The 27,093-nt window shown below is 33.8% G+C and overlaps 1 protein-coding gene across 2 annotated transcripts in view; it reads right to left on the bottom strand.

Moving 5' to 3' along the window:
* Positions 1-1,319: 1,319 nt before the first annotated feature.
* The window catches only part of clu (clustered mitochondria protein homolog), a 72,406-nt gene continuing 46,632 nt past the window's right edge, over positions 1,320-27,093 (bottom strand). The window contains exons 2-23 of one of the 2 annotated variants that reach the window (XM_088236068.1): positions 25,883-26,158; positions 22,274-23,100; positions 21,785-21,946; positions 21,542-21,695; positions 21,146-21,276; positions 19,904-20,040; positions 18,303-18,532; positions 17,173-17,309; positions 16,542-16,736; positions 16,110-16,322; positions 15,487-15,661; positions 15,301-15,406; positions 14,705-15,219; positions 14,290-14,492; positions 13,498-13,704; positions 11,796-11,987; positions 10,321-10,403; positions 8,984-9,113; positions 7,557-7,829; positions 6,248-6,373; positions 4,970-5,391; positions 1,320-4,218 (exon numbers count right to left, since the gene is read on the bottom strand). In XM_088236068.1, the coding sequence (XP_088092194.1) occupies positions 4,101-4,218; positions 4,970-5,391; positions 6,248-6,373; positions 7,557-7,829; positions 8,984-9,113; positions 10,321-10,403; positions 11,796-11,987; positions 13,498-13,704; positions 14,290-14,492; positions 14,705-15,219; positions 15,301-15,406; positions 15,487-15,661; positions 16,110-16,322; positions 16,542-16,736; positions 17,173-17,309; positions 18,303-18,532; positions 19,904-20,040; positions 21,146-21,276; positions 21,542-21,695; positions 21,785-21,946; positions 22,274-23,100; positions 25,883-26,158 (5,012 nt within the window). In that variant the 3' untranslated portion in view covers positions 1,320-4,100. The remainder of the gene's footprint in view (positions 4,219-4,969; positions 5,392-6,247; positions 6,374-7,556; positions 7,830-8,983; positions 9,114-10,320; positions 10,404-11,795; positions 11,988-13,497; positions 13,705-14,289; positions 14,493-14,704; positions 15,220-15,300; positions 15,407-15,486; positions 15,662-16,109; positions 16,323-16,541; positions 16,737-17,172; positions 17,310-18,302; positions 18,533-19,903; positions 20,041-21,145; positions 21,277-21,541; positions 21,696-21,784; positions 21,947-22,273; positions 23,101-25,882; positions 26,159-27,093) is intronic. The other variant, XM_088236069.1, reaches the window with a different exon arrangement.

Genomic DNA, 27,093 nt, shown 5'->3' with positions numbered 1-27,093 from the left:
TATGCAGAATAATTTACTATTTTATTCGCAAATGGTATAAAAGTGATCACTTTTGAGATCAAATCAGGGCTACATCTCATACAATGTTGTAGTGAATTTGGTCCTTATTGCTCATTTTACTATATAAACGGAAAGCGATCTAAAAACTAACCGATTTGGATGAATTTGCTGTGTTTACTCGATAACTTATAAAAACACGAAGTTAACGATAAATCAATCACTGTGTGCACTGCAGAGATGGAAATTGGCATTCTTGGGTATATTGTTATTTTAATTTGTTTATTTTCAAACTTATTTTATTATTATTATTGGTTTATAATTTTTATTGTTCAATAACATTTGTAACAATAATTCAAGGAAATGTTCTTTTTGTTGAAAAAATTTATCTGCACACGGTGGTTACTTTTGAGATCACTAAAACTTCAAATTTTCTTGAAAACTAAATACAGTAGCCGGCATTAAATAAAAGACATCGGGTTTAAGAAAGAGACCTCCGGTCTAATCGGCTTTGTAGAACGTCGCCATCGTCATTCATACAGATGCCGGACGTGTGCAATAGAGAGGAAGCTCTCTAAAGTCGGCAGTCTCTTTCTTAAGCCTGATGTACTTATTAATATGCTGCGAAAATATCATTGTAATATTTTTAAAAACTGTGCCATAAAGGGCTTATAGGAAGGACTCTCTCTCTCTCTCTCTCTCTCTCTCTCCGATGGCGCTACAGCCCATATCCAGCTTTGGCCTCCTGTGACTTTCGCCTCGAACTCTGTCTGTCCTCAGCCGCTGTCTTCCAATTTACCAACTTTCTCACTTCATCCTCCCATCTCAGCCTAGGTCTTCCCTCTAATCTTTTTCCACCCGGGTGTCCCCTCATTAATCTTTTAGGGACATGTGAGTCAGGCATTCGCTGTACATGTCCGGCCCATTTTAATCTAAGCAACTTCATATGTTCCAAGATGCTCGGGGCCTGGTAAATATTGTACAGTTCTTCGTTATATCGAATTCGCCACTGATTATTCTCTCTCACTGGTCCGCAGATTCTTCTGAGTACTTTTCGTTAAAAAGTGTCCAGCATTTCAGCCATCTTTACTGTTAGTGTTAGCGCCTCACCCATATGCCAATACAGTACATATAATTGTTTTGTAAATGGTAATTTTGGTTTTTCTGTGGACGTTATGTGATTTGAACACTGGCAGCATAGGAAGGATTACTGACAAAATTTAAAAGCATTCTGAATTTCAAAATAAATAAAAATATGGGACCTACCCATAACCAAAGGTTCGGTGTGTATGTATCTCAGGTTTATAAATAAAACTAGTATAAATCTTCTATTTATTTTATTACAAAGTAGTTTGACCATTTCTCGTAACATACGAGCTCGCTGTTTACACAACTAAATATGCGGAATACTGTTTGTTTTATTGAATGACAGAAACTGAGAAAAAAAACACATTTTTGCTTAAAGAATCGACAAATTAGATTTTTTTTTTAAATTTTAAATATTATTCATTTTTAAATCACTTAGTTTGCACTGAAATATGAAGTTGTTTATGTCAACCAGTTTCAATTACCCAATAAATAATATTAGTAATATATATGTTCTTACTACAATGCTCATAATACCCAAAATATATGGAAAAATACAGTTTTTCAAAGACATTTAGAGATAGTAAAAAAATCTTAAATGCAGAACAATTTTGAAGATGCATTAGTATTTTTCAACGGACTATAACTAAACTACAGCTAATAGGAACACAGCGGAGTTTTGGCAAACTTTTAATGCCGTTTACAGTATTTCTCTTTCAGAAGAAAATCACTGAGTTGTAAACACATTAATTTAATATTAAAGTTGAAGCTTGTACGCAAACTATTATTACTTACTAGTTGAAAGGTATGTTAAAAGTAACAAAACATATTTTCGCTGTTTCAATACTACTGCATCTTTCAAAATATTGAAAACAAACCAAATTTTCTCGACAATTTGATTCTTTTTAATTTCATTAAACGACTACATAAGTATGTCAGAACTGTAAATGTGAATTGCTTTTCAAAATTAAGCAACAAGAAATAGTAAATGGTGATGATTCAATGTTAATCTTTTTCAGGGATGATTTTGGGTAAAAATATTTGTCATTTACATAATATGTGATGGAAAATGATAATTATCTTCAATTATTGCTTTTCTTTTTGAAATTAAAAACTAATATGGCCTTTAAGTCAGGTAATCCTACTTCTGGACTGCATTGAAATTTATATTTTTAAAACTAAAAATGCAATTGTCACAAAAACAAATATATTTAAGTCGCATTAGAAAATACTTACACATATTTATCTCGATATAATGTCCGCTAGATGAATGATATTATTTGATCAATTCACTTTAAAGACTAGATAGAAGTGAAAGTTAAATTCTCCATCAATAGGCGCTCTAAATTAAATATTAGTGTAATAACACTAAGCGATATTATGAAAGGAAATTGTTGTATTGTGTATATGGTCAAGAAATACAACATTGTACTCTTGGATGCTAAATGTAATGATCCGCATACACAATATGAATAGCAACAAATGTTATGTTCCTGTAAACCTTTCTATTGTCCTACATTAAGTAAAAACATGATTACGAAACAGCAGAATTCACACATTTCAATCAAATGACATTTCTTAATCCAAGTTGAAACAATTGCGGTCTGAGCTAAACAAGTATGTAAAAAAATACATAAGAAAATTGATTTCTACACATGTTCATAAAAAACTACAAAATATCAAACTGTTTTGTTAGATACTACTAAATTCAACAATAAAGAAGAGAAAACGATACTAAACTAAACTTAGGATAGGGGATTTGTTACTATGTACGCTATGCGCACAGTGGGGCTGCAGTTCTGTCCCATGTGTGTAGTGCCTCGATCATCCCACGCTATTATTACCCCATTCTTCTAGTTATTACATATTTCTAAAAGGCATATGGGTACTTGGAACAATTGCAAAATAGTGCTGTCTCCATCCAACCTACTACACATGTTTATGTCTAAGAAAAAGAATGAGCAAGCCTTAGAAGTAATACAATACATATTTATTACATTTTAAAAAGACTGCTGAAATCTGATATACTTAATTCAACCCTACAAACTAACTGTGCTTTGTTTTTAATTATTATTTAGAATAATTAGTCATTGGCTTGTCAAAGAATTTAAGTAAATCTACATAATTTTGAAATAAAACAGCAATAATAGTTTAGGAGCCATTTAAAATTAATAATATAGAGAATAAATAATGCCAAATTTTCAAAACATTCATCTACTTGTGTAGTCGCTGCTTAGTATACCGGTATTTATACTCAATAACTTTAGAAATGTTAAGCGCAGTCAATAAATACCTTCAATTGGTTTGTGAAAAGTTTACCAAAGAAAGCTCCCTCTAACCTCCGAGTAAATCTTATACTAAATGAGAAAATATTTTACCAAAACATTGAAAATACATGTTGATCAATCAATAGTACCGCTGCGGTTACAATTGAGATTGAAATCTAAATGACTCCTTATGCATTACATATTTACGAATACAAACATATTATTATATCCAATGTGGAGATAAGAATGGTACACTATTTGTTGCGGCGCTCACAATTTAAGTAACAATAGTCTTTGTATAGCCCGACATTTAGTCAGCTAACTTTTTGTAAATCCAAAACATTTTATTGTATATCCCTGCTTGTAAAAATTTATTATTTTTATTATTGTTTCAACAATATTATTTTACATTATAAAATAAAACAACTATAATTAGCTTTAAAACAAGTATAAAATATTCACATCAAAATTTAACAAACAACTCCAAAAAACAATCGGTATAACAAGGTGAATAACTGGCGACGATGATAGCGGCCTATATAAAAACAGTCTTATTAGGCGATATTGAACTTTTCCCTCCAGAGCCAGAGTTTACCGAGCTCGCTCCCAACGATCGAGGGAATAACAAGAGACTATGAACCGTTTGTCAATTTAATCACAGGCCGATTAAACTATCCGAGCTTTATTGAAAAAAAAGGTTTGGTTCCCTTACATCGTAAGGTTCTTCACCCTCGCACGAGATACTCATATTCAGCTACTGGTTGTACTAGCTGCCGGAGTACTTTCTTCTTCTGGAACATTCTCTGCATTATTTTCCTTCAACTGCCTTTTCTCCATCTCCGCTTTGAAGTGCTCGATATCTTGTTGGCTGTTGGGTTAAATCCAAACATTTATTTCATACAAAATGAAACGGTTGAAATTTTATGCATTTTTAATAGAAATCATTGATATTTAAAATATTTTAGGACTTTTAAAGATAAAGATGTATGGGTTATATTTAACAATTATTATTCGTACAATTATAATATTGTATTCCTCACATGCACAAATTTTTGCAATGAGGAAGTTCAGTGCTATGGGAAATTGTATATAAAAAATGATTTCTTACATGTAAAAATTAGAGCATTTAATTGTAATGCGTAAAGTTTCTATAAAATATATGAAGAAAATAAAAATGAGCCACTTCGTAACATCACGGTTTATGCGACCACATGTTTGCAAAAGCCAATCAATTAAGCGCTGTTATGGCGACAGATTTCCGGTTCCCGAGGTAACCATGTTTTTCGATGTTTAGCAGGCACGAATTGTAATTGAACGGGGTTCTAGATTTAAATGTTAGAAACAAAAACAAACTTTTGGTCATTCCTAGAAACCAATCTGATTATGTCAAAAGATATTGTAGAATGCCTGCAAGTCAATGGTTCGTACAATAAACATAATTTAAACACATATTTTCTTTGCTTCTCATCAGTTACGTTTCACCGTTCAGATATGTGTTTTCTTCATTCACCAACTAAAACTCACGATGTCGTGTCAGTGTTTGATAGTCTCTTAACAAGTATATTTTTTTTCAAAACCACTGAGCTTTCTTATTGCGAATGTTCCAACTCAAAACATACCTGATCTGCACAAAGAGGATCCCGTTGATGACGTTGAGCATATCGAGCACGGAGCCCATGGAAGGAGGCTGGATGTGGATGGGAGGGGCGCCGGCCGCGCGGCCTGAGTAAATGTCGTTCATCTTCTTCTGCAGCACGACAGCCTGGTGCGTGAGGTGGCGCAGGCAGTCGGAGCTCTCGCGCGTCTTGTCGTGCGCCTCGCCCAGCTGCTGCCTGTAGATGGCGTATGTCTCCCGCTCGTGCTGCAGCGCCGCCCGAAAGTCGCCGAGACAGGAGAGCGTGCGCGCCAGCAGGTGGCGCGCCGCGGCCGCCTTGAGCGAGCGCGCGCCGTGGCATGCGGCTGTGAGCGCCGCCGCGCGCTCCAGGAAGCGCAGCGACAGCTCGTACTCGCCCACCGCGTGCAGGATCAGGGAAATGTTGCTCTACAAATATTCTCGCATTTTATAATCCAACAAAGTGACGACATTGTTACATTTCCTCAGTATTATCGGTACTTTTGTGAATCTAAGGGTAGTTTGGATAATAGAAAATCCTCGTAAACGAGTAATGGTTTCAACCCCCTAGGGCAGTGATGGGTAACATTTTTAGCTCGGTGTATCAAAATTTTGAAAAAACCTGGCTAGATTCGGGTGCTGTAGTAAATGAAAGAAAAATGAAGTATGTCTAGTAATCTCTCGTTCTTAGGCGATGATCGTCTGTAAACAAAGCGTATCAACTGAAATGTCTTGGCGTGTCGCCTCTAAAACGCGTGTTTTAAGTTACCACCACTGCCCTAGGGAGATTATCAAGTTGGATAAATATTAAAATTAAGATGAAAAACTAGTGTAAAGGACCGTCATTGGCTCACACAAACGTCCTCCATCGATAATAAATTGAGACCCAAAATGCCTTCGTTTGCGGTGGCAGGTGTGAAATATCAAATCTCATTTTCAAGCTATATACAGGTAATATAATATTATAGTGTATTAATTTTATAGAAAACATAATGCAAAGTACTTTCTTTTCTATATGAACACCCTACTGAGCCCAACCCATGTCGAACAATTAATTTACATTAAAATTGTATCGGTTTGGCTGTATCAACGTACCATCCAACTGGCATCTGGTGCATATCTGCTAGTGGGTAGTACTATACAGTGGGGCTGACCTGAATGTAATTTCTCTAAGTCCACGTGATTTACAGCACACCTGCTATCGCAAGGTATTTCTGTACTATTTTAAAAAAAGAGGATTCAATGTTTACCCATCCCATAATACATTTTGGTAAAAGGTACTTACATCTAATAAGGCAATTTCTGGGTGGTTCTCTCCACATACAAGGAGAGCAAGGTACCGTGCACGGTACAGTAACTTCAGAGCGCTGCTAACTTGACCATTAGCGAAGCAATAGAGGGCCAAGTGTGTCTGCAAAACAACAGTTATGAAAACATTACATTTCCAAACTTTTTTCTTAATTCAATCAAAACCATGCATGTTCCAGACATTTATCATTAACCCTTCCCTTACTGTGCTAAAGAAATCTTCAAGCGGAATTTGCCTTATTTTTCTTGTTGTGGACTTTAGGGCCCTAAAACGGATTTTTCATACTACTTTTTGATAAACTAATTAATACCAGTCATCAAAGAACATTGTTGGCGTCATAACAGTATCAAAAACCGTATTCAATGGATCACGGTTTTAATGTTTAGTGTTTTTCGATTTTGTGAAATTAAAGTGTTATTTTCAGAAAGATAACGATAAATGTAAGTATTTTTTCATTATTGGTTGAATTTAGGAATAGATTCAAGTAATAAAATCACCACCATTGTCAGTATTTGGATAGTTTCATTAAAATAAAAGACAGTTTGCGGAACAAAATTTAACATGGACTTTTTTATAAAAAGTATTCAACAGTTAATACATTGTTTATAACAAATTTCATATATATTTTTGAAATACATATATTATAATAGAACAAAATTTAGATTTTTACAAACAAATTAGTACAACGAGCGGGTGGATTGATTTGAAAATGAATGTCATAGACTAAAGAAGGTGCCATTTTATCCGGTATTTTTATTAATACCATACTGTTCTACTACTTTTTTGATAGCCTGTATATCCTACAATAGTTTTATTGAAAAAAATGCATAGTTTTGAGACGCAGTCTTTGTTTTATCAGCTTTTTCTGAGACAAAGTACAAAATTTTAGTTATCTCTCTAAGAATGTTGTGTTATAATCTTATATAGAAGTTATCGCAGAGTTAAAAGCGCATAAATGTACAGTTTATATAGAGGTGTTTATCAGTGTGCGGGAGTAACATGTTCGAGAGTTGGGGTACATTTTGTGTACCGCTAGTTTGGCATTTGAGTGGCTAATTTTTTTCTTGAATATAAAATGTATCTTAAATATAAAATACTTATTAAATACCGATGAAAAAATCGTAATAAAGATAATTCACATCATATTCAAAATATTATATGCCAAGTAAGTAAAAATATGATTCAGGGCATTCCAATAACGAATAGTATAATTTCATTTTTGGACCGTGTAAAATGAGGTTCCAGTGTATTTATGATTGATCAAGAGCAATGGAAAAATTCTTACATATTCTGTGATGGTGTACGGGTGGTCGATGCCATTAACCCTTTCGGACATAAGTACGGCCTTCTGCTGGTAGGCCATGGCATCACGATGTTCTCCTGTAACGTAGCACAAGCGCGCCACCATGCGCAGACACTGGGCGATCTCAGGGTGCATGGCCCCATACACGTTGTTGAGGAGGTTAAGTGCCTCGGCGACTAGCTCGTGTCCATCTCGCACTTGACCCGCTTGGATCTTGCTCTGTCCGGTAGTGTAGAAATTATACGCATCTGATGCCTGGAAATAAATGTGACCAAGAATTAAACTCGGGATCTCAAACATAGCAGGCAAGCAATCACAATCCCTAAATTAATTTCTATCTAAATTATTTTTTTCCGAATTTTCGACCGAGAGCCATCGAGTCGAAAACAATTTTTCGGGGTTCTGGTTCTATTTCACACACACACACAGAACATCAATTCAGTCAAAATGTGTGAAGAATCAATTATTTTAAGATGCTGATTAATAAATGGATTACTTAAGTTAAAATTACAAGAGGTAACATATAAGTATTGAAGATATTATGATGGTTGATTGATATGATCCACCCCTGACAATGTATGGCGGGAAACAGTTTTAACGGGAGATAAAAACATGAAAATGAATAAAAACTAAATAAAATTTGAGCCAGTCAGACATTGGATTGATTCAGAAATCGCAGTCAGGAAGTCCGTTGTATCAGCAAGGCAAGCGTCTTGCTAAGCAATCCTCAACGATATGCTTGATGGTTTGCCTTTCGGCAGCACAGTCGCAATCCGGTGAGGGTTGTTTGTTTCCCCCATTTGTGCATTGTGTCTGCACACATCGCTTTTACATATTTTTTTTGAAGAAGTCTCCCTGGACTTGTATGCACTTCTTCCAGACGATGCTCCAAAATTTATATAGAACATTTAATCTACCCCTGTCAACCAGGGTTCGGCGGTCCAGCGGGACTACATTGGAAAAAAAAGGTTGAAAAAATTTCTCATCCACTTCGAAGTAGGTCAGGGGTGGAGCATATCAATTGTATGTACCTCATAATATGTAAATAAAATGTAGTATGTTATTTGTCTGGAAAAGTATTTTTTGGTTTATGTTCTTAAATGTTGTGTAGTGGATTTTTTTGAAAAATATATAGTATGTAACAAAAATCTTTAGTATAAATGGGGATTTGCTGTGATGAACACACATGATTACCACATTTTATTAGATAGGGGCTTAGTATGTGGAAATGAATTAGGTATTTTAATAGTTTTAAATTTGTTGCAACAGAGGGAAAACATTATTTGAGAAAGAAATATGGCAAATTTAGATCTAAATAACTCCCTAAGGAAGAAATCCAGCCTGTCTACAAACAATTGGACATGTTTAAAGCATTTTTGATATTTTAATAGTACTTAAAAATAACTTACCCTCGGATTGATATGCTTAACTACAGGGAAAATATTCATAATGTCCGAACTGTTGAATGTGACTTTGTGTTTGCTGTCAAAGTCATACTCTCTTAACAATAACTGAAGACCAACTTTGATACAAAATGATCTGAAAAACAATTTCAATAATATTTTATTAAATGTTTTAAAAATAAATACAAGAATATATCGTGGGTATACTGGCAAAAAACTTTAACTCTCAAATCTTTGTTTTGAGAATTCGAGCATTTAAGTCTCATTCCAATTTTACTCTTTTACATCTTATTTAAATATAGTTAGATGTTAAGTGTTCATTTAAAAACATGTTTTGAATTTTTTCGTTTCTTAATTTTATATTAAGTTATTTAAAGCTTTTAGCCTGAATAAAATACCCAGAATACGACTTAACCTTAAATTAATTTAAAAACTACAGATATATGAAATTTAATATGACTTAGTGTATTTTGCCAGTTTGTAGAGCGTTAAAAACTTTACAAAACTGCATCATTAAGTCAAATCCGCATATTTTTGAGTTAACGTTTTTTTGCCAGTACCTATGATATAATTTGAACAAAAATAAACTAAAGTGGTTTACTAAATAATTATTAAATATTATATTATATTATAACCACTTACCGACTTTTCTATGCCTACGTCTCTTTGTCAGGACACCAATTAAACTAACAAGCAGAACCCACTATATCTTTACCATAGTTTTTTTTATTTTTTTATTAAGGCAATCCATCCTAAGAATGATGATTTCTGCCATTAAGAGTAAAATATAAACATGGCATTAGGAATATAATTTAGTAAAATTAAAGCCAAAAAAACCTAAAAATTTACCTTATTTTGTGACCGGAAGTTTCCTATCTGGTGAATAATTTCAGGATCAAGGATGGAGAGGAGTGATGATATGTTAATAGGGTAAGGATATTTTTTTAAGGAAGAGTACATACTATATCTGTCCCTTATTGGGCAACCGAAGAATATGTGGTCTGGAGTCTCGTGGTCCAGCTTCATCATAGTTGTTGCACAAAAATATAAAACCAACATGCCGAAACCACAACATCAAACATTTTCATATACTATAATCAGAGAATGTAAGGGTTACCTACTATAAGCATGTGGTTTCAAATCGGCGGTTGCTTTTATATTTTTGTGCAACAACTATGATGAAGGTTTGCATGTTTGGTGTCCTGAGAAGAGACGGGTACATCTCGAAACCGGTACACACAGAAAAGTCGGTAAGTGGCTATAATACAAATATTAAATAATTGTTTGGTAAAATATTTGATGGCAAAGTTAATGATTTAAATATAAATTTTAAAATAGTTTACCTTAAAAGAGAAATTTTTTGAAAACTATATTTTTCCACCGTTGAATCAATACCATCAGTTGGCAGAGTCCAGCCCCAATACGACTGCAAAAATACATAATTCCAAATATTTTCATTTTACACTTCTGTACATATTATGTGTTCAAATAAGATAAAGATACACATTCATGGGCGGTGAGAGCCTTTTTATTTGTGTTTAACAGTGGTGAACGGTAATTTTATTTACAGGTAAGCTATAAAATAATATTGTTTATTTGTACCTACATAGTAGGTACAAAATATAATGTATATACTATAAATTGCTATTTTTTCTGTGTGATACAACAACTCTCATCTATGAAATAAACTCAAACTACATATATTATATTGTGTAGCTATATTATCCATTAATTTAACACATAACTTATATAAAAGTTTATAAAAAATGGCACGATGAATTCAGTCAGTATAATGTATTCTCAATGAAATGTCAACTGGCCAATTTGTTCTAGAAATAAATAATGCCAGAAACAGCCACGTCGAACGCCACAAGTGTTGCGAGTCATATGTCAAAAGTATTATCTCAAAGAAAAATAGCCCTTAAGAAATAACGTTTGAAATACTGTTTTCTAAATCGAGAATCTTCAAAGAATTTGTGTAATCTGCAAGTTAACTCTAGAAGAAAAATCCCGCTACTGGGTTTAATATGTTCAAAATACAGTACACATATTTGTACGAAGAAATAGGCTGGAGTAATCGGCTAGTTCCTTGGCTCATTGCTGACCCTAAGCGCACTTTATTGATATTTTTATTTATATTTAGAGAAACATACGAATGGTGGCAATGATTTATAAGAAATAGTAATTATTTGTTTGTTTTTCTGTAAATCAAGTTACATTGTCAAATATAATGGTAATCTGCGCATAATCGCTTCCTTACACGGTTTGCCCCTGGCGTCTAATGTAAAGCGACAGTTAACTAGATTTTCTCCCAAGTATTGCCTAAACAAAGGTAGGTAAAATTGAGTTGAGTCTTCCGATGACCTGAGATGCGTAGTAAGTCTAATTTGTTTAACTGTGACACATTACTCTGTAAATTTTAATATTAAACACACTGCACCAAATTGGAAAATCAAGAATGTTTCCGAATCGGCATATGCAGAAAAATTACCCGAACGGTAAAATTTACTCCGCTATGTTTCGGTGACAAAAGTGCTGTTTATACTAATGTAATTATAAGCAAGAAAGCCTTTGCTGGTAAACTCATATCTAGTACTAAGAAATCATCCAAGAGTTTTTTTTAAATTGGTTGACCGTTACACAGTTGTACACTATAATAGTTTGGCCAATGATTTCAATCTGAAACAACTTTGCTATGAAGGAAAAATTTGCACAAAAAAAAGGCACAAAGAGTACTACACAGTATTTAACATAGGCATTCGAACGCACTGTACTTACAAAAATTATAAAGGTAGATTAGTGAATAGTGACAGCATACCTTGAGTTCCTGTTTGATTTGGGTCCACAGAGACTTGGGCGTGAGGTTGGTGAAGCGAGTGGGGCGACGGCGGGCCTTGCGACGCGGCGCTCGAGCCTCCTCGGGCGGCGCGCATGCAGGAGCGGGGGCACTCCCCAGAAGGCAGTTCAGGAAATGCGAAATAGCAGCCGACAGAGACATCAGCTCGCACGCCTGCCACACACAATGCGGGTTAGTTCACAAGCCCCCAGTCATTTTAACGGATGGTCAAGTTGCATAGATGTATTTTATGCTACTTGCAAGTATGAACATGTCTGGTGCATTCTCAGAAATAATTTCATCATCATTCCCCTATCCGCACCCAGTGGTACATAGGGCACTACATTTGAAAATCAAATGTGGTGTATTTCGACCATCTGTCACATGAAGGTTCGGTGATCAGTCCCACGCTTCTGGTCCAGGAACAAATAAATATTGCAGTTTGAATACCCTGCCAGGAATTGAACTCAGGACCTCAAGAATGGTAGGCCACTTGATTTCCTAATTCAGGATTTTTACCTGAGAGCAGCCATTGAGACGGAAATACACATCCAGGGTCTTATTCTTGTATTAGATAAGTTTTTCTAAAACCACCTATAATAAACAGACACATTCCATACCAGCAACATCTAATAATATAGTGCACAAATAGCATTGTCCTTAGTAACCTGAAAAGCCCTGTTTTGGTCCCGTGGCTGGTGCCATGGTCTCGCGGATCAGAGGTCCAAGCTATTTATAACTCATCAACTCATTAGAAATGACTACAACGAAAGGCCGTTAGAGAATAAGACCTAATTTTCGAGGGAAAAGATCTAGCTATCACTTTGTACCCTACTTTATTAATGAATTGGGCATGAAAAGTATGATACAAATAAAGGGACTTATCACAATCAATAGATCTGCACAGGTCACAGTGATACCTAAACAGAACCTAAACTTGATAACAGAACTTCAGTTTTAAAGATAATTTTTCATATTATGTTCCTATCAGCATCTAGGAACTAAAATATTACAACGGAGATGGAGGACATCTTAGAGAAGGAAATGTGGAAGTCTAGGCATTTACAGGGCCTATGACCTGTCATTGGCTGGTTTAAGTGCCCATTTTATACACTGTAAGATTCACTATTTTGCTACGTTTGAACATTCACATACTTCTTCGATTCTTCCATCTGTCGATTTTTGTGAAATTAAAGAGCTGAAACTTTTATTTATGTTACTGTAGGATTTGATGCTTGTGGAAAACATGAAAGCTCCTACCCAGTTGAAGGTTAACAGAAGAAAATTATGTTGATGTTGTATAAACAGATTGACAGTGAGAGTAACTACGTAAATGCTTTACGTTAGTAACTGATTAACTGAACTAACTATATACTGGAACTGACTGTGTAACTAAGGGTGTTACTACCTATAATATTGTTCAGTGTTCACTTTACTTCCTATTGAGAACTTGATTTCGTGTACTACTTCCCTGGCTGTCAACGACTATTGATATGGCTGATATTCATGCTTATCAGCAATTCGTCATCAGTAATTTAGGTGTTTTGACAATCTCTTATTTGCATACAGGAAATGCATAATTTATTTTCTGACTGTCCTTAAGACAATAGTAAGTAAAATAGTACATTACAAACATTTGAACAAGCTCAAAATATTGTCTATCTAGGAACTAGTCTGTCTGTACCTGAATGTAGTTTGTAAAGATATGCTTAGTGGCGCGCAGGATGATCTCGGAGACAGCGATGGTGTGAAGGTAGGACAGGGACTTGACTAGCGCCAGCAAGTCGCACACGCGGCCCAGGTAGCGCATGTTGATACCTCGCGTATGGAGAGCATCTGCCAGAGTACTGCCATCCATAGGAGCCGAAGAGTGGTCCATGCATTCTCTTATCTGGAATATACTCTCAATCAAAAATGGCTCTAATGTATCAAAAACCCACGACTTATTAAGTTAGAATTTAAACAGCTATACCTAATTTTACAGGAGAGGCCAAAATGTTTTCTTTTTATCTTTATTAGCAAATGACCCCGATTCAATTCTTGTCATATGAATGAAAAAAATTTTGATTATTCTTACTAATGTTGACACGTGGTCTTAGAGCGGGATTGGATATGTTGTGTCCTAATTTTTTCTTATAACAAACTGCTTTATGTCAAATATTTTTTATGGACTACGACACTTTGCCATGACATGAGAATACATTTTAAAGCACTTTTTATCTTGGCAGAATAAAAAAAAAAAATTGCACACTTGATGGTTGAAAAGGCTTCAGCATCCCAAAAATCATTTTGGTTTTAATTAAAGTTCATTATAAATTATAATAATGCAATAAAGATAGAAAAATGTCATGAGAAAAAATTAAATCATATGTATCATACAGGATACTCCGCGAAGAAAAGGGTTAAGTCATTTTAATATTTTTTGTGGCTTGCGACATAGTGTAACTCTCAAAGAATAAACACATAATACACTTACAAAAGTGGGTATCTGAGTGGTTACTAAGAAAGCTGCAGCCTCTTGTACTAGGCGCCTCTGTTTCTCCAACTCCTCAACTGAACATGCATGCTGGATACCATCAGAGAACACATCAGGATTGAAGCGGATATCAAACTCTGCTTCTTTCAGAGAACCAACTGATTTTGCTGCTGCTTTTACTATATCCCGAGTACTCTCCGCCACTAAACAAGAGAAACAATCATTATTTAGTTTGGATACGTTATTTAACTAATTAATCAAGTCTCACAATGAAAACTGTGTGTCTAATACGAGAAACTACTTATTCCATACTAGTGCTGCTATTATTTTATTTTTTATAAAATATTAGTAATAGATTTATTTTAATGGAACAAAATATATTTCGAATAAAATAAAAACTGGAGACTTGACTTACTTTCTTGTTTGTCCCCATTTGAAATTGAATCAATAATACTTTCAACAATTTTTTTGCCTTCGTCAGAATCTACTTCTGACTCAGTACCGGGTAATCCTAAACCAATATCACTCGAGTCCTGTAAGCTTTCTTCGAGTGTGTCTTTATTTTCTGATTCATTTTCCGCTACATCGGTTACTGTAACTTCGTTTACTTCTGTTTTTACGGGAGTCTCTTGACTCTGACTATCTTCGGAAGATTTTATATTTTCAGTTTCTTTCTTCTCTTGCTCTTTCTTATTTTTTTTCTCACTCTTTGAAGGCTTGTCTTTTATATCTAAATTTTCTTTCTTTTCGATTTTATCATTACTTACTTCATCTAGCTTATCATTAGGTTTCTCTACATTACTATTATCACTTGAGTATTCAATTGCTTTTTTATTATCAACATTAGAGGACTCTTTGTCCTTTTGTTTTTTAATTCCCAATTGTTGGAAATGGAAGGCAGTATAACGAATAAACATTAAATAACGAGCTCTGAAAAAAATTAAAAGAGCTGTGAGTTGTCCTCATCCACAAAATCAACAAATTACAAAAGTAAACAAAAAATATACTTACTCAACAAAGCTATCGACTAATTCTTGTCTTAAACAACAAAGTTTATGTTTGTGCTCAATCGGGAAACCGATCGCTTTCACTTGTGGACTAAGTTCCACTCCATCCACTGCAAAATGTTCAAAAGATTATTTAAAAGAATTTAAAAACAAAGTAGAAAAAAAAAACATTGAACAAAAATATATTTACATTTCAAGAAGTTGACATCGGGAGGGAATGTGCGCAAGAGATCTAGAATGTAATGTCGCCCATCATTCCCTACAATGCCCTTACACTCGACACTGGAACACAGTTCTACAGACTCTCCTTTGGCACTCACAACCGAGTGAGGTAATATCTTCAGCTGCTTACCGGCTTTACTGAGCTGGAATGCAAACATAAACATTAATGTTTTGAAAATGATAATTAAATCTTTAATATTATGTAATTACATTTTTTTTTGCTGAAAATCAAAAAAACAAAGCGTATTTATACTGTGGCAATCATGATATATCCAAAATATTAGAAGTACTATTTGTCGGTGATGAAAAAATCCATAGTGAATGAATAAACTTATAATTTTGACGCAGGGGAGTTTCTGTCTTATTAAACGGACTGTGACAGATTAAGTTTAGAGCTTAGATTCCAAACTCTGCTAAGATTAAGGATATTCGTCAACAAGTAGGGGGTGTCGGATTAAATCCACATCTCAAGAATATCAGGTTGGACAGTTAAAACTCAAATTATTAATAAGTTTAGTTATAAAGATAAAATATAATCCTATTTCTACTCATCGCTCACGGTATCAAATGTGACAAATTAGATTATCTTACTAGTTCCATGTATTTAGGATGTGTCAGAACGGTCTTGCCAAAGTCTATGCTACCGTAGATGACACTCTGTTCCTGTTCCTTCTCCAGTATCCCGGGGATAATGGACTGCGCTGTAACTCGGAATCCCCGGTAATCTATGACAACTGTCCCCAGAGTATAGAGTCCTTCCAGGTCTACAGCACTGTATACTCTCACGCCTTGTAAGTCATTTCTCTAAAATAAAACAAAATACAAATTAAAACCATCTTGCGAAACTTAACTCTACAACATTCCATATTGTAATTTATAATACAGACTTCAAAACTCAAACAACAGTCAGAACAACCAAACGTCGACTCTCAGCACGGCGGGGGAATTTCAGTTCGTAGCTTCAAAATTCAAATAAGTGATTAAAAACTAAGTTTTTTTTTTTATAAGTTGCAATTAACTTACTGGAGCAACGAAGGCAGCTGCATCTCCACCAAGTTCCTTATAGTGATCGCGCACATCGAAGCCGAGGGAGAAGAAAATATTGTTCCAGATAAACATCTGCATCTTGGCTTCTTCCCCAGGATTAATGGCCATCACATTTCCGTCTACAACAGCCATCGCGCCACGTGTAGCGGCCGCAACAAAATCGCTGTGAACCTGGAACATCAAAACTGGACAGTCAAAACTATGTTTAACTTTTCAATAGATCGAGGTTATCTTTCTACTGACATTTCCAAGCGGAAATCATTTAACTTACATAAAAAAGATGAGTGTTTTCAGCTTTGATATTGGTAAAAAAGAAATCTAGTCGCTTTTCGATATAAAAAGATAGTCAAAGCCGAAGATTATTTTCTTTTATTTACATAAGTCAACATTTTTTAAACAAACATAACAAAGGTGTTTTTAAAAGTATTTCATAATATATTTTCCTGAATTATGTACTCGATATTTCTCTAATTAGGATTTACTTGTTTTAGGGCAAGTATTTATTTTTATTTAGGATTCTAGGAAATAATAATGATTTATTTAAGTATTTACAAAAACAAAAAGTAAACAAAGAAACGCATAATTCATAACTGTACACAATGCCTACCTTAAAAATAGCACGCTCTCTCAGTAATCGTTCTGGAAGATTCTTTCGGGGAAGTTCCCTGGTGGTTTGTAACTCTTCATTCCAATCCCTCGTTTGTCCGGGAATGTGTTCTTCATATCCCAACTTTGAAGAAAAGTCTAAAGGAAAAGATACAATTATTAGTATATTATAATGCTTTTTCGAGGTTACACAAATTTATCCATTTGAAAGTAATACAATGTTACTTTATTATATTGAAGTAAAATCAGTTTCTTTTGTAACAGGCTCGCCAAATAAAAAATACAAATCAATAAATACAGTCGATAATTTTTACCGATATAACCTCTAGCGTTCCTGGAACCGTAAACACTGAAAATGATTTTTATAGCCTGATAATCATTTTAAACAACTCTCTAGTGTATTCTTTAACGGCAAAAGCAAAACTTAGGATCCTTCCAAAAGATTTGAAAGACTCTTGTTTCTATCAAAAAGCTTCGAGTGTGAATTACTAACTTTTTTGCGTTATTAACTAATTTTATTTAAATAAATTACATTGTTGGAAAGTATTTCAGTGAAAAGAAAGACAAATCATTATTCAATTAGCTGTAGTAATATAAATTCCATTATTTAAAAGAATTATTGATTCAATTAAAACCTAAATATATAAATTACATTATAATTTATTTATTTTGGAAATAATAAAAAATCATTATTGATTGTTTTGGTTTATATTTATCACCCTTGTATCATTTTGTCAACCTTGCGGTGTAGTGGTCAGCGCATTTGCCTACCATGCGAGAGGTCTCGGGTTTGATTCCTGACATGGTTGAATAAAATATTTATTTAAAAAGATGTTTTTACATTGGAATATTTCATAGTCCCTAGACTGGCACCCGAAATGTAAGACTGATCGTCTTACCTTCATGAAACAAAAAATCAAGATATGCTGCAATTTCTATACCAATGCAGTGCCCTATGCACCATTAGGTGCGGAAAGGGAATGATGATGATATCATTTGTAAAGAAAAAACTAGTTTTTTCGGTGGCCAGGTTTGCCTCAGGTCTCAAGAGGTTGATGTTTGGGGTCTACTTGAAACATTTCTCCAAATTATGTTTGCTGGTGTGAAGATAGAAAATTTGGTGTTTCTTACTATCTTCAGCCCTGATGGCGTCCACAGTATGGTCAATGTTGGGCGCGACCCAGGAGTAGAGCTGGTATGGGGTAGCCACACGCTCAAACGGATGCTTCTGTGTGCGACGCCTCTGCACGGCACCAAACGATCGCTTAAAGGCAGCCGAGATGGAAGACAGCAGATCCATAAGCGAGTGACTAAGGTGCCACGGATTAGCCGGCTTGGGGTTGAATGTCTCCTCTGAAGACCTGAGTGGTGAGAATTTATATTTTACAAAAATAATCAAAGAAATCTCACAAACACAAATCTTCAAGTACTGTATACAACATTGCCTTTCGTCAAAATATAATACAACTATACAGTTTTGGATATACGTACATAAACACAGTAGTATGACTAAGCTAGTTTAAATAGAAATATAGATAGTGTCTAATATATATATTGCTTATACATAATTTTATATAATTGTACCCTTTTCACTGATTTTCAAAGAGAACATAATGTATTATTTACTATAATAAATGTCGATTTTTGAAACTGAACTGAACTGAAAATAAAAAAAAATTGCATCAGTCATTTTTAGCAATTGTAATTTTTTACCCCCATACTAACTGTGAATGTCGAAAAATACAGGTGTGCTTTAGCATTAGTTTTTCTTTTAGCTGAATTTTAAATTAATTAAACGAGTTAAACTGACAAATTTACAAAATGCCAAAAGAGAAAAAACTATACATACATCCTAAAGCAAAATCATTCATATTTTACACAATAAAAGGGCCTACATCACCAAGAGATGACACGCGCGATCATTAGAGTTTCTAGCTCACAGGCAAAGAATTAAATCAACAATATTTAAATATTACAACAGAGATCAAGAACATTTTATAGAAGTGGAAGAATTGAAGGAATATAGATGTTCAAACATAGGCAAAATGGTGAATGTTCAACAGTTTGTAAAGTGGTCACTCAACCCAGCCAATCCAGGTTATAAGCCCTGTAAATGCCTAGACTTCTATACTCCCTTCTATAAAATGTTATTCATCTCTGTTGTAACATATTCATATTAATAACTCTCAACGGGGTTGAATCCAGTTCTTGTCTACAAAAATTTGGATAGACTCAAAATATTGTTAATAAAACAAGCTGGTTCTAGAAGAAATATAAAATTTTAAAAATATTTTCAGGCGTTGACTAGTATGTAGGTGAAGTAATTAGGTCAGAATGTCACACGTATCAATAAAGGTTTCAGCTCTTTAACTTCACAAAGATCAACAGATGGAAGAATTGAAGGAATATAAATGTTCAAACATGAGCAGAATGGTGAATTTTACACAGTATGTCAAATGGGCACTCAAACCAGCCAATGTTCTTCATATCTGTTGTAATATAATAAAGAATTAAATGGTAACTTCTTTGCCAAAATCTAAAAGCGCTAAAGTACTTCAGTGGATACACAAAAAATGATAAGACAAACAACTGTTTGTGCCTCAATCACGTGCATTGAATTTACATACATCAGCTTTAAACCGTTAGTATATTATTGAATTTTCAACTCCCGGATATCATCACTTGTTGATGTCGATATAAATCTGTCACATTTGACTTTATAGTCGGCTTACTGGTTAAGATAGAAGCCCCTGGCACACGCCGTGATGTGGAAGTGTCGGTCTTCCATGGTTACCACTTGGAGGTAGAGAAGATCGCCGTTCATCTTACGCGGTCCAGGAGGAGGATTCCAACCAGAAGTTGTTAACACCTGAAAAAATTAACTGTTACTTAATCTAATGTCAACATCAAGAATGTGCGGATTATATAATAGTATCGAAGGCACGGAGATTATTGTCATATTTGACACCAGATTGTTTAGGTTTAAGAAATGTATGCAAGATGCGTTTTCGTGCTTATTAATTTTAACAATAATTTAATTTTAATCACATACATTGCTAATTTTTTTCGGCACTTGTTATATTATTGTATTTTCGTTCTAAAAATATTTTCTTTTAATGTATAATTTATTCGTGTTTACATGTAATCAATGAAAAATATGTAAAACTACTTGTATCAATAGATAAAATAAATCCTTTTCGAAACAAGTAAAATTTTAATGTGAACAATTCAAAACAGAAGTTAGATATCAATATACACATACACATTTATGGTATATAAAACAGATTGAAAAATTAAAAGAGACAGATTTTTTAGAAAGTCTGCTTTGTATCTAAAGATTGGATGAATAAATCAGGAACTGAAGCGAGTGGGTTTATTCATTTTACAGTAATAACACTTTTTTTTTTATATCCACCATTTTGGGGTTCTTTAGTTGGATACATAGTTATAAGTTTAAAATGTAAAGGCCCATAGAATGTATATTTACTAAGCATTCTGGGACTCTTGTTATTCCAATGTAAAATTTAATTTGTAACAGAATAAAACTGATAACACAAGTAACCCTGAAGAAAGCAATGTGATGCCTTGGTTAAAAAATCAAAATTAAGTGGTGCAAAAAAGTACAAAGTGATTTTTTAATTTCATATGTTGATTATCGTATTTTGCGGACGATAAGATGCATCAGACCACAAGACACACCCCAATTTTTGGTGGAATTTTCAGAGCAAAAACGTACGTGGTCTGAAAAATACGATAACAATGTTCCTCAAAGTAAGTGCTTAAAATATTGTTGGCAATTATTGTTTTTTTTAAATATTTTTACTCAATATTATGCTATTTTTCACTGTACCAACATCTTAAATTTATTTATTTTACAGAAACAAACAGTCAACAATAATATAATAACATAAAAAATATATGGTTTAAAGGCAGACCAATTACTATTTTCGTTTTCTATCACTATAATAACTTACTTTTATACACTGGGGTCCTTTGCTTTCTTTTGTTATTGGGTGCAATGGTAAAAGGGGCCTTTCCTTACTTCCCGGCATTATATAATCAGGAGGAGTGCAATCAACACTTTCAGGTCGAGTCTTCTTTTTCTCTGATGGGAAAAAGATAGAAGATAACTAAATAAAACGGAGTTAAAAAATACCAAAATAAAAAAACAAGCACATCAAAGACATACGCATTACTTATTATTATAATCATAACGACACTTAGGAGTATACATTTCTAGAACTGATAGACACAAAGAGATGCAACTAACATAGGTAAGAATGCATGGTCTGACACTGGTGGCTAAAACATTACAGCTCCTATGGTTACAACATTTATATTTTTTAAGATTTTTTTTTTTATGTACTTACCTAAAATATCTCCTTGAGTTACTACATTCAGAAATGCAAGTGAATTACATTCAGTCCCAGTATACGCATCTGATGAATCCAAGGATTTGAGCAGATCCCTTACGTGTCTCACGTGGATACGAGCTTCACGAACTGTATAAGGTTCCTCGACAACCTGAAATATTGACAAAGTTCCTTAAAATGTTCCAAAGCATACTCGTATTCAATAATTTAATTTGCTCCTTTTTTTAATAAACAGCTGACCTTAATAACAGATCCTTCTTTCAATCCTTCGATGTTTTTAACTTCGGCAAAATTATCAAGAGTGTTGCCATCTAACTGAAGGGAGAAGCATGTTCTGTGACATGTATCCTCCCGATCCATCAACAGCTGATGTATTTCTTGCACCAACTCCATGCTAGACACCTGCAATAAATATATGTGAGGATAATTACAAAGAGAGAGGAGCTGTTTATTGTTGTTTATTTATATACATAGTTTTTCTTTTACACAATTAAAGAAGTATTTACATTATTTTGATTTATTACAATATTTCAATTTTGAAGTTATTTTCAACTAATCTGAAATTAAAATTAGAAAATAAACTGTACTTGAAAAAAGAAAATCACATTGTAGAAGAGCAGGATTTGAATCTCGGACCTCTGATCCATGAGTCCGCATCAGTACTACAAGATCACGATCTAGTTCAAACTTGATTTTACATAAATCCTTGTATATAAAATAGACCATTACCTGGATATCGAAAGGCTGTGCACCGGGACTAACAATCTTAACTGTAAATCCCACGTCTTGAATGAACAGAACTTCTTGATCGCCCTTCTTATCTTCTCCATCTTCATCTCCCGTTACCTCTCCATTAGTATTGGCGGAAGTCTCCGATCCACTTATCGTGTCTGCTGAAGAAGATGCAATCCCACTATCCCCATCCGATATGTCCGACTTCTGGCAGACATCGTCAGTGACAGTCTTGCTATCATCCTTACTACATACGTCATCAGAAGCAGGTTTGGTTGGGATTTTACCATTTGTTTCAGCTGCTTTGTTGATGGTGCCATTAACAACTGCTTTGGTAGATTTCTTACTATTTTTATCTTCTGGTTCAGATTTGGTAACACTTTTGTGGTTTTCTCCACCAGAGGCAGTCTTGGTAACTACTTTACTTATAGAATTATTCGAAGAAGATTTGGTAACTGTCTTACTACTAGTATCATTAGAGCTATTAAATTGAGATTTTCCTGATTTCTTGGAATCTTCCGGAGATTTTATATCTAATTTACAGGTTTCCATTAATATGCTTTGCGTATCAGGTTTTGGACTAAGTTTATCTGGACTCTTTTTTGAAACGGAAATTTGACAAGAGTCGGAAGGCTCGCTCGGAGTTAGCTTAGGACTATTATCCACTTCTTTCTTGTCAACGGAGGCTTGACAGGTATCAGGGGCATTTTTAGAATTCACATTACATACATTTGCTGAATTATTATTGGATCTTGATTCTGTCACAACCTCGGGACTACTGATACTTGACGATGATTCAGTGGAATTTGTGCGAGATGTGTCAACTAAAAAAAGATAATTTTTTTTTTTAAATGAAGCTCAACGAATTTTAATTATTTCAAGTTAATTTTGAATTACATATGCATAACATTAACATTAAGATGAATAATTGTTATTTTAATAAAAATAATGTTTAACAGAAATAACTTCTTTAAAAAAAGACCTTGTACTATTACTTAAAAAACATGTACTTATGGCAGTAAGATAATCATTCCACACAGTATGAATCAATTTTGGAAACAGTGCTTATTTTGGTTGAAAAGCTATAATTAAAAGAAAATATATTAAATAAAATAACACCTAATCATAAAACCAATTTGAATTAAATTAATCTATGCAAATAACATTTTGGTGAAATTTTTATTTTTATTTTTATTGAATTTGATTCTTTGTCAAATACCTACTAAAGGTTATGATCAAACATTTTGGTGAGTAGACCAATTGTCTGGTCTATATTAAAAATTTAGTAGATTTAAATTATATTCAAGTGGTTTGTGGAGGTTGTCTAGTCTATTGACATTTCTTGGTAGAACTGCATTTTAATTGTAATAAATAAAACATTGTATTATTGATTGATTTTAAAACAAACAGAACAAAGTTAAAAACACATTTACATATTTCTTACTTTGAAAAGATTCTAACAAATAGTTTTAATTATTAACATGTTTTGATTTAAAATCGCAACAATATTCTACAACAAAATAATATTTAATTTTCAGCAATCTGAATACATTTTTTCGCAGGTTTGTGTATGAGATGGAAATCCTAAATAAACTAGGAACCTTTTCTTAGTAATTTATAAAATAGATCTAATAATTCCAGAATAGTTTTCACAAACATCCTGTAATACTTAATAGAGCCCAAAAACCTACATACTTCTGAAACATTTTTTGGACATGGTAATTCTTGAATTCCTTATTTTTTTCATAAGCAAGTTGCTTAAACTTTTAATCTTAAATATTCTACCTATCTAAAATGGTAAATTTAGCTTAAAAGTGTATTTTAAGCTTAAGTTCAGAATCTGGATGTGATAAATCAATAAATCGTCTAAAAATGCTACATATGCAGTAATATGAGAAAAGATAACTGTAATTAACCCAAACAGTAATCTTTCATGGGAAAATAATCCGACATGCGTAGAAATGACACACAATTTTGTTGATTGTTAATTTAATTTAAGCACATGTTAGATTTTTGCGGTGTGCCCACGATATCCAGCCACAAGAAGCGAGACATGCTACTCTCAGGAAGGCCACTTAATGTAAACATCTAGCATCTAGTTCTAGACACATTGGTTATCAGTTTGTTAAGCTTGAACATAAATGTAAATCAATTTAATCAGAAAATATACATTCACAGGAAACTAGACATGCTACTCTAAGGAATGTCACTTGTGACGATATTATATGGATCAAAAAACTGTTTTGAACTCTGTTGGAAATACATATTGTGTTCCACTTCAAGAGCACAAATTGGTTGAAATAATCTATGTGAATAGTAAAATTTAGAACACGTTCTAATTTTGTCCCACTTTTTCAACTACAAATTGTATGTAAAAAGTTAAAAAAGGTCGCTTGTACAATTTTCAGATGGCAAAATAAAACATGAATCCATCTGATTTCTGATTCAAGAATTCAGCTTTTCAAATTCAAATTTCAAATCAGAACACTGTATTACGGCAGCTTGCCCGCTGCATACTTCTCATCTCATCAAGAAGCTGCTCGAAGAAGCTTTCTGTAATCTGGTAATTATAGCGTCTACGTGCAGAAAATAATCCAGAAGTGCATAATATTATTTACTTCCTTAAATTGAGGAAAAGAGAGAAGTGAATTTATTCTTCTCTGATTGGAATTTAATTGATTGGACATGATCAATTCGCCAAAGTTCTTACAAAAGCTTTTAAACACCTTAAAAAAATATATTGTTGAAAGCCACCTTGTAGACATTTGCAAAATAAGTGGCGAGATTTATTTTTTATTGATTAAATTGGCACTCTTGATTAATTATTATAAAATAAAAACATTTGTTATTTTTGCTTTCAGAGAATTTCTAAATTAGCCCGGGCTAGAGCACACATTTGAACAAAACTATCAACCCTCTTTTATATATTTATAAATAAATTCAATTCAAAAACGTTTTTACTATAAAACTTCATAAAATTATAATTCTCTCATCTGTTTTTGTTATAAACATTCAAACAATACTTAAATTCATATTACTATTATTACATTATACTTAAATTCATTAAATTTAAAGTCACATAATTGTATAAAATCATGACTGACAACACTCGTATATAACATAAGAATTTGTTTAGTCTCCTATCAGCATGACAATGTTGGTCACGACAAAACCCGATCACTGGTGAAATTTATGAACAAAGATGGAATAAAACTAAGAACAGTATTTTTATTATTATAATTAAGTATATTGACTCAGGTTTAGGGTTACCATTTCAAAATGAAGGGGTGCCTGTTCAGGGTGCCTAAAATGCCTGCCTGTCTTAGTTAAAAAACAGTAAAAGAAAGAACAGATTTAAGAAATTAATACGGTACCTACGTACGAACATAATAATGTGATTGATGATGATTTAATGTTAACTATTTTTGGGATGGTGAGATCTTTTTAAAAATTTTACGTAACAACAATTTGCTAGATCTTTGTTCATAATTCTGTTTAGATTTCCCGACCAATAGTTCTAGTACAGTTTTCCGATCCGCGTAATATGTCGCGAATATAAACACACAGGATTCCTAGAGACATTGAGAGATGTAGGTATGAAGATACCTTTGGTGATGGGTTTGTTGGGTGCGGACTTAGCTGCCGCTGCGGCGTACGAAGGTGTCGCGCAATCGGTCTGCTTACCGCCGGTGTGGTGACCGTTCTGCTTGGCGGCGGCGGCGGCCGGCTCTTCCTCCTGGCCCTCGGCAGGCTTAGGGTGCCCGTTGCTGATGGCGGGTGACCCTGTCTCGGCCTTCGCCCTGGGCCTGCCGCCCCCGCCACCACCGCCGCCACCGGCTCCCGCTGTTGACTTTTGGTTGACATTCTTCTGTTGCTTCTTGGCTGAAACAGAAAAGTAAAATTCTGTTATTGTATGTATTTTCAAACAATGCATTAATTAAATCCCAAAAGGACCACTCCCACACTACCGAATCAAACTAGAGGACGAGTCATAGCGCAAACTCTGAATTCGGGCAAAGAAATTTTGGGTTTTTGGGACCCAAAATATTCTATGTATTGCACAATAAGTTTTTCTGGGTTATTATGCCGTGTGTCGTTCGTACTTTTTACCGACGTTTCGGATCGCGTTACAGCGTCCATCATCAGGGTTGATGTTATTTGTGTATGAATATGTTTACGTTAGGTACTTAGAATTTGTAAAAAGTACGAACGACACACGGCATAATAACCCAGAAAAACTTATTGTGCATCTTAACGGCCGTAAAAATCTAAGAATTTTATTCTAGGTATTACTCGAATATTGCAAAACCATGACCCGGAATCAACTAAATAAATTTGCAATGAAAAAAAAGTTACTGGGTTCGGGTAGACAAAAGTCAGAGTAATTACTAAAACACATTCATAAATATAATAATTAAAATTGTATACTAAATTTCTTGGGTATACTGGCAAAAAACTTTAAATCTTAAATCCCTGTTTTGAGAATTCAAGCATTTAAGTTTTGTTCCAATTTCACTCATATATCTTATTTAAATATAGTAAGATGTTAAGTGCTCATTTAAGAACATTTTTTAATTATTTCGTTTCTTAATTTTATATTAAGTAAATATTAAGTTATTTAAAGCTTTTAGCCTGAATAAAATATCCGGTATACGACTTAACCTAAAATTTATTTTAAAACTACAGACATCTGAAATTTAATATGACTTAGTGTATTTTGCCATTTTGTAGTGTTAAAAACTTTACAAAACTGCATCATTAAGTCAAATCCGCATATTTTCGAGTTAAAGTTTTTTGCCAGTATATCCACGATTTAC

The sequence above is a fragment of the Micrasema longulum genome, unplaced genomic scaffold (assembly GCF_059751315.1).
Source record: "Micrasema longulum isolate JH-2025_06_02 unplaced genomic scaffold, ASM5975131v1 h1tg001496l, whole genome shotgun sequence".
NCBI lineage: Eukaryota > Metazoa > Arthropoda > Insecta > Trichoptera > Brachycentridae > Micrasema > Micrasema longulum.
The sequence above is the reverse complement of the archived record's forward strand: the minus strand, read 5'-3'. Positions and strand labels throughout refer to the sequence as shown.